The 12,805-nt window shown below is 37.4% G+C and overlaps 1 protein-coding gene across 1 annotated transcript in view; it reads right to left on the bottom strand.

Moving 5' to 3' along the window:
• Positions 1–2,738: 2,738 nt before the first annotated feature.
• The window catches only part of EPYC (epiphycan), a gene marked incomplete at both ends in the record, with an annotated part of 16,720 nt that continues 6,653 nt past the window's right edge, over positions 2,739–12,805 (bottom strand). The window contains 5 exons of the mRNA XM_082279915.1: positions 2,739–2,909; positions 4,440–4,535; positions 5,550–5,752; positions 6,356–6,514; positions 10,078–10,231. Coding sequence (XP_082136041.1) covers positions 2,739–2,909; positions 4,440–4,535; positions 5,550–5,752; positions 6,356–6,514; positions 10,078–10,231 — 783 coding nt within the window. The remainder of the gene's footprint in view (positions 2,910–4,439; positions 4,536–5,549; positions 5,753–6,355; positions 6,515–10,077; positions 10,232–12,805) is intronic.

The following is a 12,805-nucleotide window of genomic DNA, read 5'->3' as shown; positions in this document are numbered from 1 at the left end:
AAGCCTAAGTTAACAGGATTTACTGAGAAGATCTCAGGGGTAAGATGGCTCTGCTGCTTCGGGGGCCTTATATTCTCCCAGCACTGTTGAGTTTCCCAGGCCAATAAATTATTTACAAGTTATTAATTTCTCCTGTGATAGTCCTTGCAGACATTCTTAGAAGATGTCAATCACACAACTGCTGCACTGAACAGTCTATAAAATGCAATAGCAATCTTTTCTTTTAAAATCAGCACTGGTTTTACTTTTGTGATTTACTAACAGGAGCTTGTCTTAGAGATTTCTCTTCCCAACGGAGGCCAACTGGCAGAAAGTACCCCTGAAGAGACAGGGTTCTGTTCACTTCCATGACTTTGGTATGTGTCTGGACAGGAATGGTAGAAAGCAGTAGCAGATCAGCCCGTATGTAACTCAAACATGTAACCTTGGCATTGTTGCTGCTAACCTCTGAACTGTTATCTGAAGTGGGAAGAGCAGCAACTGTATTACCTCTGATAGCACTCTAATGCAGTAAGGGAAAACACACATGCACACACAAAAGGAAAATATAGGCACAAAAGCTGGGAACTCCTTGGCTAGATTTCCACAACTGAATAATGTCTGCATTAGATTAGTACAGTTGACCACTACACAAGAGAGGGAGCTTTGGTCTGTGATTTTGGAGGTTTCTTCCTAGGCAAAGTTTAGAGACATTATACTCCATCTAGTATTTCTTGACTTCCAGAGTGCAATAGTTGTTTTTTGTCTACAGTATACCCTTTTCTCACTGTCTTTGATCTGAGAGTATCTTGCAAAACAATCTCGACACTGCGGGTTTGCACCATAGAATATGCTTGGGGACTAGACATCTGAACACCCACATTCCTTTACATAATGGGGGTGCACCATACTCCTCATGATTAGCAAGGTTTGCCCTCTCCAACAGAAATACGTCTTCCCTGAAACAGCTGTGGAATGGACAGCAAATCCCTCACCATGGCATGGAGCTTGACCTCTGTACAAGAGTTCAGGGGCTGATTCAACCTACTGCAGCAACTGTGGAAAGGGCTTCAAGTGGTCTCCCTCACTTACCCCTCAACCTTTGAATTTTTATCTTTCCCAGAATACATGTGTTCTGCCGGGAACACAATGAGCTGATGATGGCATGAGAGGTGACGTGAATGGAAAGGAAAGCATAGAATTTCTTGAAAACAAAACTAAATGCAGCTAGGGTCTAAGACTTTTGGAATCTTGCTGCTCTCCCTCTGCTTTTCAGCAAGACAGGAGAGAACAAGAATGATCTGTCTCTGCTCTCAACATTGTTTACTTCCTCTTTTGCTTCATCATATCACTCCATATCCTATCCTTAGCTCAGCTCACCTCACCTCCTTCCTCCCAGCTCAAACTGTGCTGATTTTAGTCGGTCTGATATTGTTCCATGTGTGCTCACTTCTAGAAAGTGGCAGCAAGGGTGAAGAATGAGGTCTCTGTGAACAGTTTCTGTTGCATGGCCCAACGGAAATTTATCATTTACATTTTAAATGAGCATATATGTTCAGGTAGATGAAAGGGAACTTAGATACTGAACAAATACCAGATCTTCTACGTGGATTTGTTATGTTTGAAGGGGTTGTTGTTTTTTTTTTTTTTTTTGCCAAAGTCTTTCATCAAACCTTTATCACTGAAGATGTGCAGGTGTTATTTGCTGCTTGTCACCATAGAACAGAATGAGCAGGTACCTATGTTGTATCCAGTGAATCTTTCCTGGGGGCTTTCTCCCTAGAAAAATGTATTAAATCTTCTCCACTAAACGAGAAGAGTGATTCAAACTATCCCAAGAGGGCAATTTTCTAATCTTTACCTGCAAAGGCTGTTGAACAGTAGAGATTTTTTTGTGAAATTGTTTCAAGTAATTGGAAATTGAGCTCCACAAGGAGGTTTGTGACTTTGGTCTCTGAATCCTCGTCCTTAGTGTATTGAACTGCAAAATTTTGTTTGACTGTGTAAATATGACAGAGGGAATTTTTTTCCATTTTCTATGCAGAATAAAATCTAGTATTTCTCAAATAGGCTATTTTATTTGAGATTTTTATTACCACATAATTTGTCAGGCAACTTTATCAAAGTTACAGAAAACAGCTTTGGGTCTCATCAGCATTACAAAGATAAATTGTTGCTGCAAAAGTATAAATAGATTATGGGAGGGTAATCTGATATGAATTTGAGCTCTGTATTTCATTATTGATTCAAGGAAACATTCTGTTATCTGAAGAAAACTTGTTGTTTTGAATATTGCTAGTACTTTTCCAAAATGAAGGGACCTTCAAGGAAAGAAGTAGAAAAATGGAGAGAAAAATATTTAATTAAAATAAAAGCCAAAAAATAATCAAGTGTGTACACATATTTTACTTTTATTCCTTTATTTACCATGTAATAGTTAGACTTTAATATATAAAATTATTTAAATTTAGAATTCATACATTGATCTGAACAATTCAGCAAAAAAATTGGTATTTTCCTTTTTTTGTAGTAAGGGACTTTTCTTGATCTTGCTAAATAACTTGCAGTTGGGTAGATAATGGATTTGTCTTTTAGCATTTCATAATCTTGATATCTCAGTAATCAATTCCAATATTAACGGAAATATTTCCCAATTTAATGATATTTGTAAAAATTAATCTTGGTTAATGTAGCAGTGAGTTAATGATTTGTCTTTAGAGATTCTTATAGCATATGACAGTCTTGGCTGCTGTCAAAGCTTAGATGAGGTTACCAACTGGCAAACGGGGTAGACACATGTATGCATAAGGTGTTTTACTCAGGTTGATGGGATTACCATCCAGTCTGATGTCTTCGAGAGCCCTACGTACATAAGTAAAATCCCTCATTTTGCAGAAAGTATCTTCATGCATCTCTTGAATGTTGTTGTTCTAAAAGAAAACAAGCAAACAAAAACAAAGCTATCAGAATAGTTGCCTGAAAGTAAAATCATTTATGGATGTATTTTCAGTGTCTAGAGAGATACTTGTTTGACCTCAAGGGCCCAGATTGTGGCAGCAAGTCATCAACAGAGATATCTTCCAAGCAGAGGAAAATTTCTTGGTCAGTGCAAAGTTTCAAAACTAAGTAACTCAAACCAAGTAGCAGAGACAGGCTTTGAAGGAGGAGCCTGGTAGAAATATAGAGCACTTTCATTTCCAGATTATATTGAAGAGCCTTATTAAGACAAATTTGAACCAGGATAGGCCAGTCTAAAAATCATAGAAACATAATTATCGTCCTGACATCTTAATGTACCTCAACCTACAAAGGCACAAATCTGTAATTTGATCTGTGACAATTTCTCTCCCCCAGGCCCTCTCACATAAGTTTAACTCACATCTGTATGTATACTGGGAAAACAGAATGCTTTCAGTTTTATTCCTTTGATTTAAATTCCTCTTATATGCCTTATATTCTCTGAACTTCCATTCTTGAAATGAACTATTCTCAACAATGAAATGCTGGAACACAATATTGTCAGGAAACTGGGACTAAAAAGCTCATCACCTAAAATGAGGGCCGTCTGAAAATTCTTCACTTCTCCATTCCTTTGCTAGTCAGAAATTGGTGTGGAAAAAGTCCAGCTCACTAACTTTTTTCCATAGCACACAGCACTGAATATTTAATTTACCGTCACAAACAGGTGAAAAAACAAGTCAGCTAGCAGGCAGTTTCTATAAATTTACTTATTGAAAGACAGAGGTTAAATGATGTGAGGTACATTGCTTACTGAAAGGTTTTTTCTGTATGATACAATAAATAAAAATATCTGATAAACAAAAATGTAAATAGTTATAAGAGGAGATAAAGGGAAAGACCTGGAAAAGGCTAAAAGGAAGAATTCAGAGAGAAACTATTTGATAAAAGGAAGTAGAGAAAAAAAGGATTACAGAAGGGTGATGGACGGGATGTTCTAACATAGTCAAATGGAAAAATTTGACTAAAAAATGGTAGCTGGGAATTGCCTTTATTAAAAGAATGAAATGCACTGAGTATAGATACAAATAAATATGTAAAATAACTTCCCCATGGTATTCAAAAGTATTTCTGTTGGAAGATTCATATGAGCAGTGTAAAGGATTTGTCATTAGTCTCTTAGACACTTAGGTAAGTCTCTTAGACTAATGTTGCTCTTGACAGCTGTGAACATAACTTTAACTTGTGCTAATAATAATTCCAGAATTTGATTTTTGGAAAATATTGTATTAGAAATTTTGAAAATTAATGCTTAGCTGAGCTAAATTTTACTTCTTTGAAAGGTTGCATTCACTAGTTAATTTTATGCTTCCCATAGCTTTTTTAGTCAAGTTAAGAACATTTTTGGAGAAAGAGAAGGAACTACAAGACAAATGGTTGCCCTTCCCAGTTGTGCATACTATTTGAACATGATGTAAGGAGTCATTTCTTTTGTAGCCTACCTGAAGATGAAGAGCTTGGAGGCTTTCAGGGAGCGGCAATGGAATATGATCCAAGTTATTGTCAGTGATATAAAGGTGCTGCAGTTCATCCAGATTCTAGAGGAAGATGGAAAAAAGCAGGGAGAAATGACGGACGTGTTTGAAAAAGCCATCTCGATATGCAGGGATGACAAGAAGGTGATCAGTAGGGTAGCCAGCATGGATTCATAAAGGTAAATCAGGCTTGACCAACCTGATTGCCTTCTAAAATGAAACAACTACCAAAATGGATGAGGGGTAACATTGAATATTGTCTACCTTGACTTCAGCAAGGCTTTCAACTCTTTCTGTCATAGTATACTCTATAGCAAAATCAGGAAGTGTGGACTGGAAGAGTGGACAGTGAGGTGGATTGAGAACTGACTGAACAGCAGATCCCAGAAGGACATAATCAATGGCATGGGGTCTATTGGGAGGTCTGCCACTAACACTGTCCACCAAGGTTCAGTACTGGGCCCAGTATCATTTAACATGTTCATCAATGACTTGGATGGAGGGACAGATGCTTCCTCAGCAAGTTCACTGATGACACAAAGCTGGGAGGAGTTGCCAGTACCCAGAGGGCTGTGCAGCCCTCCAGAAGGATCCCAACAGGCTGGAGAGATTGGCAGAGATGAACCATCTGAAATTCAACAAAGGCAAATGCAGGGTCCTGCACCTGGTAAAGAATAGCCCCACACAGCAGTACAGGCTGGGGGCTGACCTGCTGGAAAGCAGCTCTGCAGAGAAGGACCTGGGGGTCCTGGTGGACACCAAGCTGTGCATGAGCCACCAGTGACCTTGTGGCCAAGAAGGCCAGTGAGATCCTGGGGTTCATTAGGAAGCCAGCAGGTCAAGGGAGGTGATCCTGCCCCTCTGCTCAGTGCTGGTGAGGCCAGATCTGGAGTGCTGTGTCCAGTTCCGGGCTTCTCAGGACAAGAGAGAGACATGGAGCTCCTGGAGCAGGCCCAGTGGAGGGCTACAAAGATGATTAGGGGACTGGAGCATCTCTCTTATGAGAATAGGCTGCACTTCTGTCCACATCCTCTGGAGGGGGGGAAGAAAAGATTTTCCCATCACACTCAAACTTACTTTAAATGCCTCATTTGGTATCCCTCTGCGACCAAGCCTGTTCTTACTAACATCGATGAACGTTAAGGTAGATGGCAACTCAGGGAGTTGCCTTATCCTATTGTCACGGAGCACCAACTCCTGAAGTTGGGGCAATCTTCGGAAGGCATCCTTGTGGATCTCTGATATAAAGTTTGCAGTCATATCAATCCTCTTTAAATGGTCTGGCAGAGAAATGAGATATAACAGATGTGAGAATGTATTTAGTGATATTTTAAAAAACCCCTGCCTTTGTCATTCTTGATATATATTTCAGTGAAAGACTTCAAAGTTCAGAGTTTTAAGATTTCTGTGTGTTTTGGGAATCTTTTCAAGTATTACCTTTTGAAAAAGTGTAACAAACACTTAAAGGGAAACAAACATATTCTCTACTACCTTGTTCCACATTTCTTTATTCCAACATTTTCCTATATGTAAGAAATTTGATATATTGGCTTCTTTATAAAATACACTCAAGCACTTTTTCCAATTTAAAAAACCCCCCAAAATTAAATTGAATATTTGGGGGTTTTTATTACCTTTCTAAAGATGATTGCAAGTAACAGCAAAAAGATCAATTATCATTGTTATTTATAACTCAAAATTTGGCAGAGAATTTGCATCTAATGTATTGACCTTTCTACTCCAAAGCAGCAAAATGCATACACATTTATGCGTAAAATTTACCATCATTAAACATTATATAAAATATATCATTATGTTTTAGCTTGATATGAGCCAGAAATAAACAAAATTAAAGTTAATTGCTATAATACTGCTATCCGTACTTAAGTTAGCAAAGTCATTTCTGCTGATCTTCCTGATTCTGTTGTAGCGTGAATAGAAATATGTGGTTTTCTTAGGCAATGGTGGAACAACATCAAGCTCACGATCATCACAGTAGACTGTGGTCCCTAGGCATGTACACAAAAGGCAAGTGGGAAGACCTATCAAGAAATTTAAGAGAAAACGCTTTGTTAGAATGGAAATTTATAAAAATTTTACATAAATTACTACAATGAAATGCTCACATAAGTACCTAGCGATCATATTTTGTCTAAGGTAAAGTTCACTTCCCATTCTGCTTTGATCACCAAACCATATAATTACAACAATAAAGTGATTAAATTCTTTTAAAAATGAAGTTATTTTTCTCCCTGTGCCTAGAAGAACAATTAACTTGTTCTAATATAGTGTTTCTCAGACTATATAGAATATTTGGTGACAGCAACCAGCCAAAAGTTGATTGCCCCTTAAGCTAGCAGGCATATACTTCTATCTAGATAGAGGAATAATAGCTGATGAATGAAACTTGTTGTAATTCCTATTTTGTTCTGTAAATTTTACTTCTGATTATTTTGTAAGGAAATTAGTAATTTCCTACGGAGCTGTGGAGAAGAACCTGTGTTTCATTTGTATTTTGTTTAATTACATTTTCAGATACAGGAATTCTACATTGTGACAATTTTTTCTATATGAGTCTGAGCTAAGGTAACTTGGAGACCATGTTAACAAAACATTTGGTTGCCACTAGAAGTTTGTGAAAATGAAAAATGAAGTCATATGATACCAGCCATAAAACTGCATGAATACCATGAAGCTAAAAGGGGTTTTTTTGATAGCACTGTTCAAATTTGGTGAGACTTGTGAAAGACTGAAATGTTATAGGTAATGTCTTAAACATTGTTATGAAGTATTTTTTGCCATTATGGCAAAAGTGTATAGAAGCTTTGACCACCAAAGCCCACCTCTCCCTGAAGGTGCCTCCTGAGTGGAACTTTGGTCTGTGAGCTGAACCACCTAAGGAAACTTGAGATAAGATAAAGGTGACACTATTCAATTATCTCAGGTATGGGGAGAAATAAACAAGGCTGAAGGAGAAGAATGTATTCACAAGAAAGCCAAAACCCAGCAGCTGTCCTGAAAATAAACTCTGGCTGGGTTTGGGGAAGCACAAGCAACCCCCTAACCACAGCAGGAGGAGGAGAGTTTTTGGGTGTGTGCTGTAACCTCTGATCAGAGGCAATGAACACCCATCCTCCCTCACACAAACTGGCTCAGCTGTATACCCCTCCCCACCCTGGGAAGACCACATCCATGGGACATTCACTTAAGAGGCGGCTGAGGGGGTTTCATAATCCATCAAAGACCCCCAGAGTGCCCCCAGACTCATTCCTGAGGCCTTGTAGCACAGGTCTGCACATGATGCAAAGGGTTGCAACAGATCCAGAGTCTGCTGCGAGAGCCTGTGCCAAACTTGTCACCCCTAAGGAGAGCTACCGGGGCATTCCCACCGGGCCCTAATGTATATTAACCCATTGAACTCTGTTTTCTGGCACCCTCACTACCAAGAAGACCAGAAAATGAGGATCAATGGGATGCCATCAGGATCCATGGAGTGGTGATATTTTCTACTTAATCTATCTCTCTGTTACTCTCTTTCTCTCCCCCTCCCTCCTTTCTTATATTTCTTTCTATCCCTCTCTCTCTCTCTCCCCCTCACATCATTTACTATTAAATAAAATTCATCCTATTGATTTTGGCATATGGTCTCGTTTGCACCTTAATTCAGGCAGAGGCATCTCTCTAACAGTTTTAATAGTGGGATCATAATATTTGTGACATTGAGTTTTTTGATACATATTTTCCTTGATTATGAGTATAAATCATCATATCTGTTTATCAGCTTTTAATCCCACAGAAATACTTTTCTGTTACGTTTTCCTCCTTCTTGTAGCAGATGAGGTTGTTTGCTCTCGTTACTTATAGAATAGTAGGATAATTCAGGAATATGAAAATTTTTTTCTTGCAGATTGGTTTTTCTCCACATCAGATGTGGCTACATGAGAGATGTGCCTTCTTAATCTGCCTCAATTACCTGTGGGTAATTGAGGTGCCTTTTGAGACAAGATTAAAGAATCAGTAACCAGAGTACTCTTTTATTTTTATGTGATAATATCTACTTGGACATCCAGGAATGCAGTTTCTGGAGAGATAAGAACCTTTTCATGCTTTCCCTAATTTTCTGCACAGGACAGATTTAATTGGTTACAGACAGCAAGCCTGACACAGGGAAAAAATATCCACACTTTGAACTATTCCAGCAAATCTAGGCCTAGATGAATTTAGAGTTAAGGATGGCTGATATTTTTTCATAATATTGCAATATAATAGCATAGTACTGGGAAAGGGTTTCACCCTGTCCTATTTTTGGTCTTAGAGGAGTGGTATTTGTCACTTATGTCTGGTGGACACTGAAAAAAAGCAGAGGTAGTGGAAGGATTCAAAAAGATATCAACAAGAAAAATGAGCTTGTCTTAATGTTACTGATCCTTGCAGTCTTCTATTCAGTACCAGGCCAACAGCAGCAATGTCTGACAGGAAAATGTATTGCTAGAAAATGGAAGACACGAGAAATTTGATTTGACATGTTACTGTCTTGAGCATTTCTTTAGTTGATGCACTACTTGATTGGCATGCAGTACTCAAAAATGTTGATCAATACATAATTCACCATATATAATATTTACAGGATATATTGTAACATCTTGTAGTTTTCAAAATTGAAAAAAATGTATGTATGGGCCTTTCTTTTTCTTTTTTCTGAAATCTCCTGGGAAGTTCTCATTCCATTTTTGTTTGTTTTGACTGTGTTTATTTTTGCCTGGTCAGGCTCACTTGTTGTATGTACCAAAATAAGATTATGAATTATTAATTTCACTGAATACACAATTTTGGAAGCAGGAACTCTGGGGTTTATGTTTGCGGTTGTTTTTTTTTTTTTCATTTTTCTTCTATGGCACTCAGCTGTAGTGTTAGGCATAGTAAAAAGTAGGATTTTCCTGCTACCATATGTTGATCACCATACAACACAAAGATCCCTCACAGCAATGGATAATTCTAGTGAATTTTACTTACTAGAATTTAGAGGAGCTTCTGACAAATGTCAATAACTAGCATTTCAAAGTTTGTGGGGGAGAGGGACAGATTATGTTTTGCAATTTTAATTCCCCTGCAAGGTTTATAAAGTTCTTATTTCACTATAGGTAGTCAGAACTGAAAATCTTATCTACTCAAAAGTTCTAAGCATCTCCCTTTCCTTAAGTTTTTCAGTCTACAGGTTTTCATGGTCAAAAATTCTTCAACATTTTAACTACACTTTGTATGAAAACATTTATAAAAAACATGTAGCAAATCATTATAAATAAAGACAGTTGATAATGATATTGAAATCTAAGACAAAAAAAACAAGTACTGGTAGCATTTGCCAACTATCAACAAATTTTTAAGTTGTAAATCTTCACTGGCACAGTTATTTTCATGGTGACATAGTATGGAAACCTCTTGACACCTATCTGACTTTGGAGCATGCAAGATAGGCATGTTATATATTTCTTCAGTAAGAGAAGCATAGAATTTATGTACTTCATCTTCAGTAAAAAAGAAAATAAAGTGGGCTTGCTCAAAACCAAAGCTACACACAAAAACCTCATTTCTCTTTCCTACTAACCATCTTGAGTCTGGGGTCCAAGAACCCCTGACCCCTGTGCTGAAGACCCGTCAATTAATTTTGGCGTTGATGCTTCATCCTCAGTTTCTTCTGTCAATGGTGCAGAAGAATAACTCTCTTGAATTACAGAAGGTAGTTCTGTCCCAATCTCTGTCTAGGGAAAATTAAAAGGAAATGTTACTGTTTATTTCCCTTGGAAGCTGTTTCTTTTCCAGTTATTCGTATTCTCCCACTAGAGGTCACATTTTTTCTGAGGTTTAGTGCTTGAGCTTTATTTTATCCAGGAACTATAATGAATTCTGATGATATATAAAAAATTCATGAAAATCCAACATACTTATTCACTTTTTATCCCAGTGTTTTGAATGCTTTTTATGTATTCACACATGCATATACTTAATTACTGAGAATATATACTAGCAAAATTACCTTTTCATATTTATTTAAAGATAAATTAGATTTGTGATAAAAATTGATAAACTGTGTGTGACAAATGAAAATTTGCTGTGAAATATCAAAAAGGTGCAAGTCATTTACCATAAAATTGTAAGTTGTACCATCATAAATCCAAATCCAATATAGCTGTGGAGGCTCTGCTTAGAACACTAACATCATTTAGAAATATTATTAGTGAATTCTGAATTCTGACTTCACATATTACTTGGTAATATGTTGGTGGGTTTTTTGTCTTTTTTTCCCCCTATATCTGAATACCAAAAGACTCTGGTTAGCTGCATTCATTAGTACCTGTATTATGTGGTATGAAAAAATTGATTTATATAAAAATATTGGATAAAATCTAGATTTTAAAACACTTATAAAATTTGGAAGATCTTTGCATGGACATAGAAAACTTATTTTTTTTGTCCGTCACTCAACATAATTAGTCAAACCAGTAAATTTTGTCAGGTTAACTTTAATTCTAAAAACACATTCTGTTGATTTTCCTATATGACAATTTAGGATAAAAATTAAGATGTAGCAATTTTCTTGTATCATATCACTGTTCATAAAAAGAGTATTGCAGACTTGCTAAGCTTGTTGCAGAGGGGTCTGTGTTAGCAAAGAGACAGAGTTGTTTTCTGTAATCACCCAGACATAGTTGTGTGACCTTTGCAAGTTACTTTCCCGCTGTATCTTCATTTCCCCATGTGTAATAATATTGTTTGACTGCACTGAGCCCCTTTTGAAAATGTGATCTTTATTCTTTAAATCCAAGACAATTAATTAGTGTCCTTATAGGGTTTTGCACGGCTGAGGTTCTGTTAAAAATTTGATGTATCTAATCCTGTGGTGCTGCACCCCTGCACTGCAGCTAGCACTCCTTATCTTTTTCTAAGGCACAGCCAAATATAGGAATTTTGTCACAGTATCATTATTCCAAGTGCAAAGGCACCAAAGCCCAAAATTCTGCTTCAGTTTTCATCCACTGCAGCTTTCTAGCACAACACCACCATAAAACTATTGAATCCTGAGTCTTTCACCTGACCAAGCATTTCCTTTTTTGAGACCATATCACAGCTACTGCTGTCTTTACTGTCTTTATGGAGAGCAAGTTGTTGAAATCCATTACAGTAGTGTTCATAAATTCTGATTGTAAAGACAGTTAAAAAGTAATTGCATTCAGACTAGCCAAACGGTTAGAATTTTTAAAATTTGATTTCGTATGTAGACTATAGAAGTTAAAGGGAACTAAAACACCTGACATCTGGATTCCAAGAAGTGGCAAAGCTTTTGCTGTATTTGATCCCTCTTTGAATGTATGTGTATATATATTTCACATGTAACCAGCAGCTCAGGGGATGTGATTCTGCCCCTCTACTCTGTTCTCATGAGACTCCACCTGCAGTACTGCATCCAGCTCTGGGGTCTCCATCACAAAGAGGACATGGGCCTGTGGGAGCCAAGTCTGGAGGAGGGCCAAGAAGATGAAGACAGAGAGTTGGGGTTGTTCAGCCCAGAGAAAAGAAGGCTCTTGGGAAGACCTTGTAGTAGCTTTTCAGTACCTGAAGGGGACCTACAAGAAAGCTGGAGAGAGACTTTTTAGAAGGACATGTGATAGGACAAGAGGGAATGGCTTGAAGCTGAAACTTTTATATATTATTAAATTCTTTTCTGTGAGGGTGGTGAGGCATTGGAAATGGTTGCCCAGAGAAGTTATGGATTCCCTTGCTCAAGGCAAGGATGGATGGGGCTTTGAGCAACCTGGGCTAGTTGAAAATGTCCCTGCCCATGGCAGAGGGGTTGGAAGATCTTGGTCCCTTCTAACCCAGAAAATTCTATGATCTGTGAAAATTTTGGAAAAAAAACCACTTTACAACTCATAATAGGCTACCTGGATCTTGCAGCACAGCTATATATCATTACAAGCAGTATTAAGCATTGTGATCCTGGTCTGCCTTAGAACGCCTAAATAACTACCTAAAATCTAATTTTTTGTACAAAAATAATTTGGTTTAGGTTATATAATGGAAATAGAGTCAAATATTTTGTGTCAGTTTCACTGAAGACAGAGAACATGGGAGCAATAAAAAACCAGTAAGCACTCTGTACTACACAGGCTCAGATTTTGACTAAGAACAATTAGGTTTTCTGTATATTCTTTAGTTGTATTCTAAAAAGCCACAGATACTATTAATAATTAGAGTTGATGGATAAAAAATGACCCAATACAGTTACCAAGGTCATAACCTCACAAAATGCAAGGTAATCAAATGAGCAAGATGAC

Source organism: Coloeus monedula (assembly GCF_965178545.1).
Source record: "Coloeus monedula genome assembly, chromosome: 4".
In the NCBI taxonomy this organism is placed as follows: domain Eukaryota; kingdom Metazoa; phylum Chordata; class Aves; order Passeriformes; family Corvidae; genus Coloeus; species Coloeus monedula.
The sequence above is the reverse complement of the archived record's forward strand: the minus strand, read 5'-3'. Positions and strand labels throughout refer to the sequence as shown.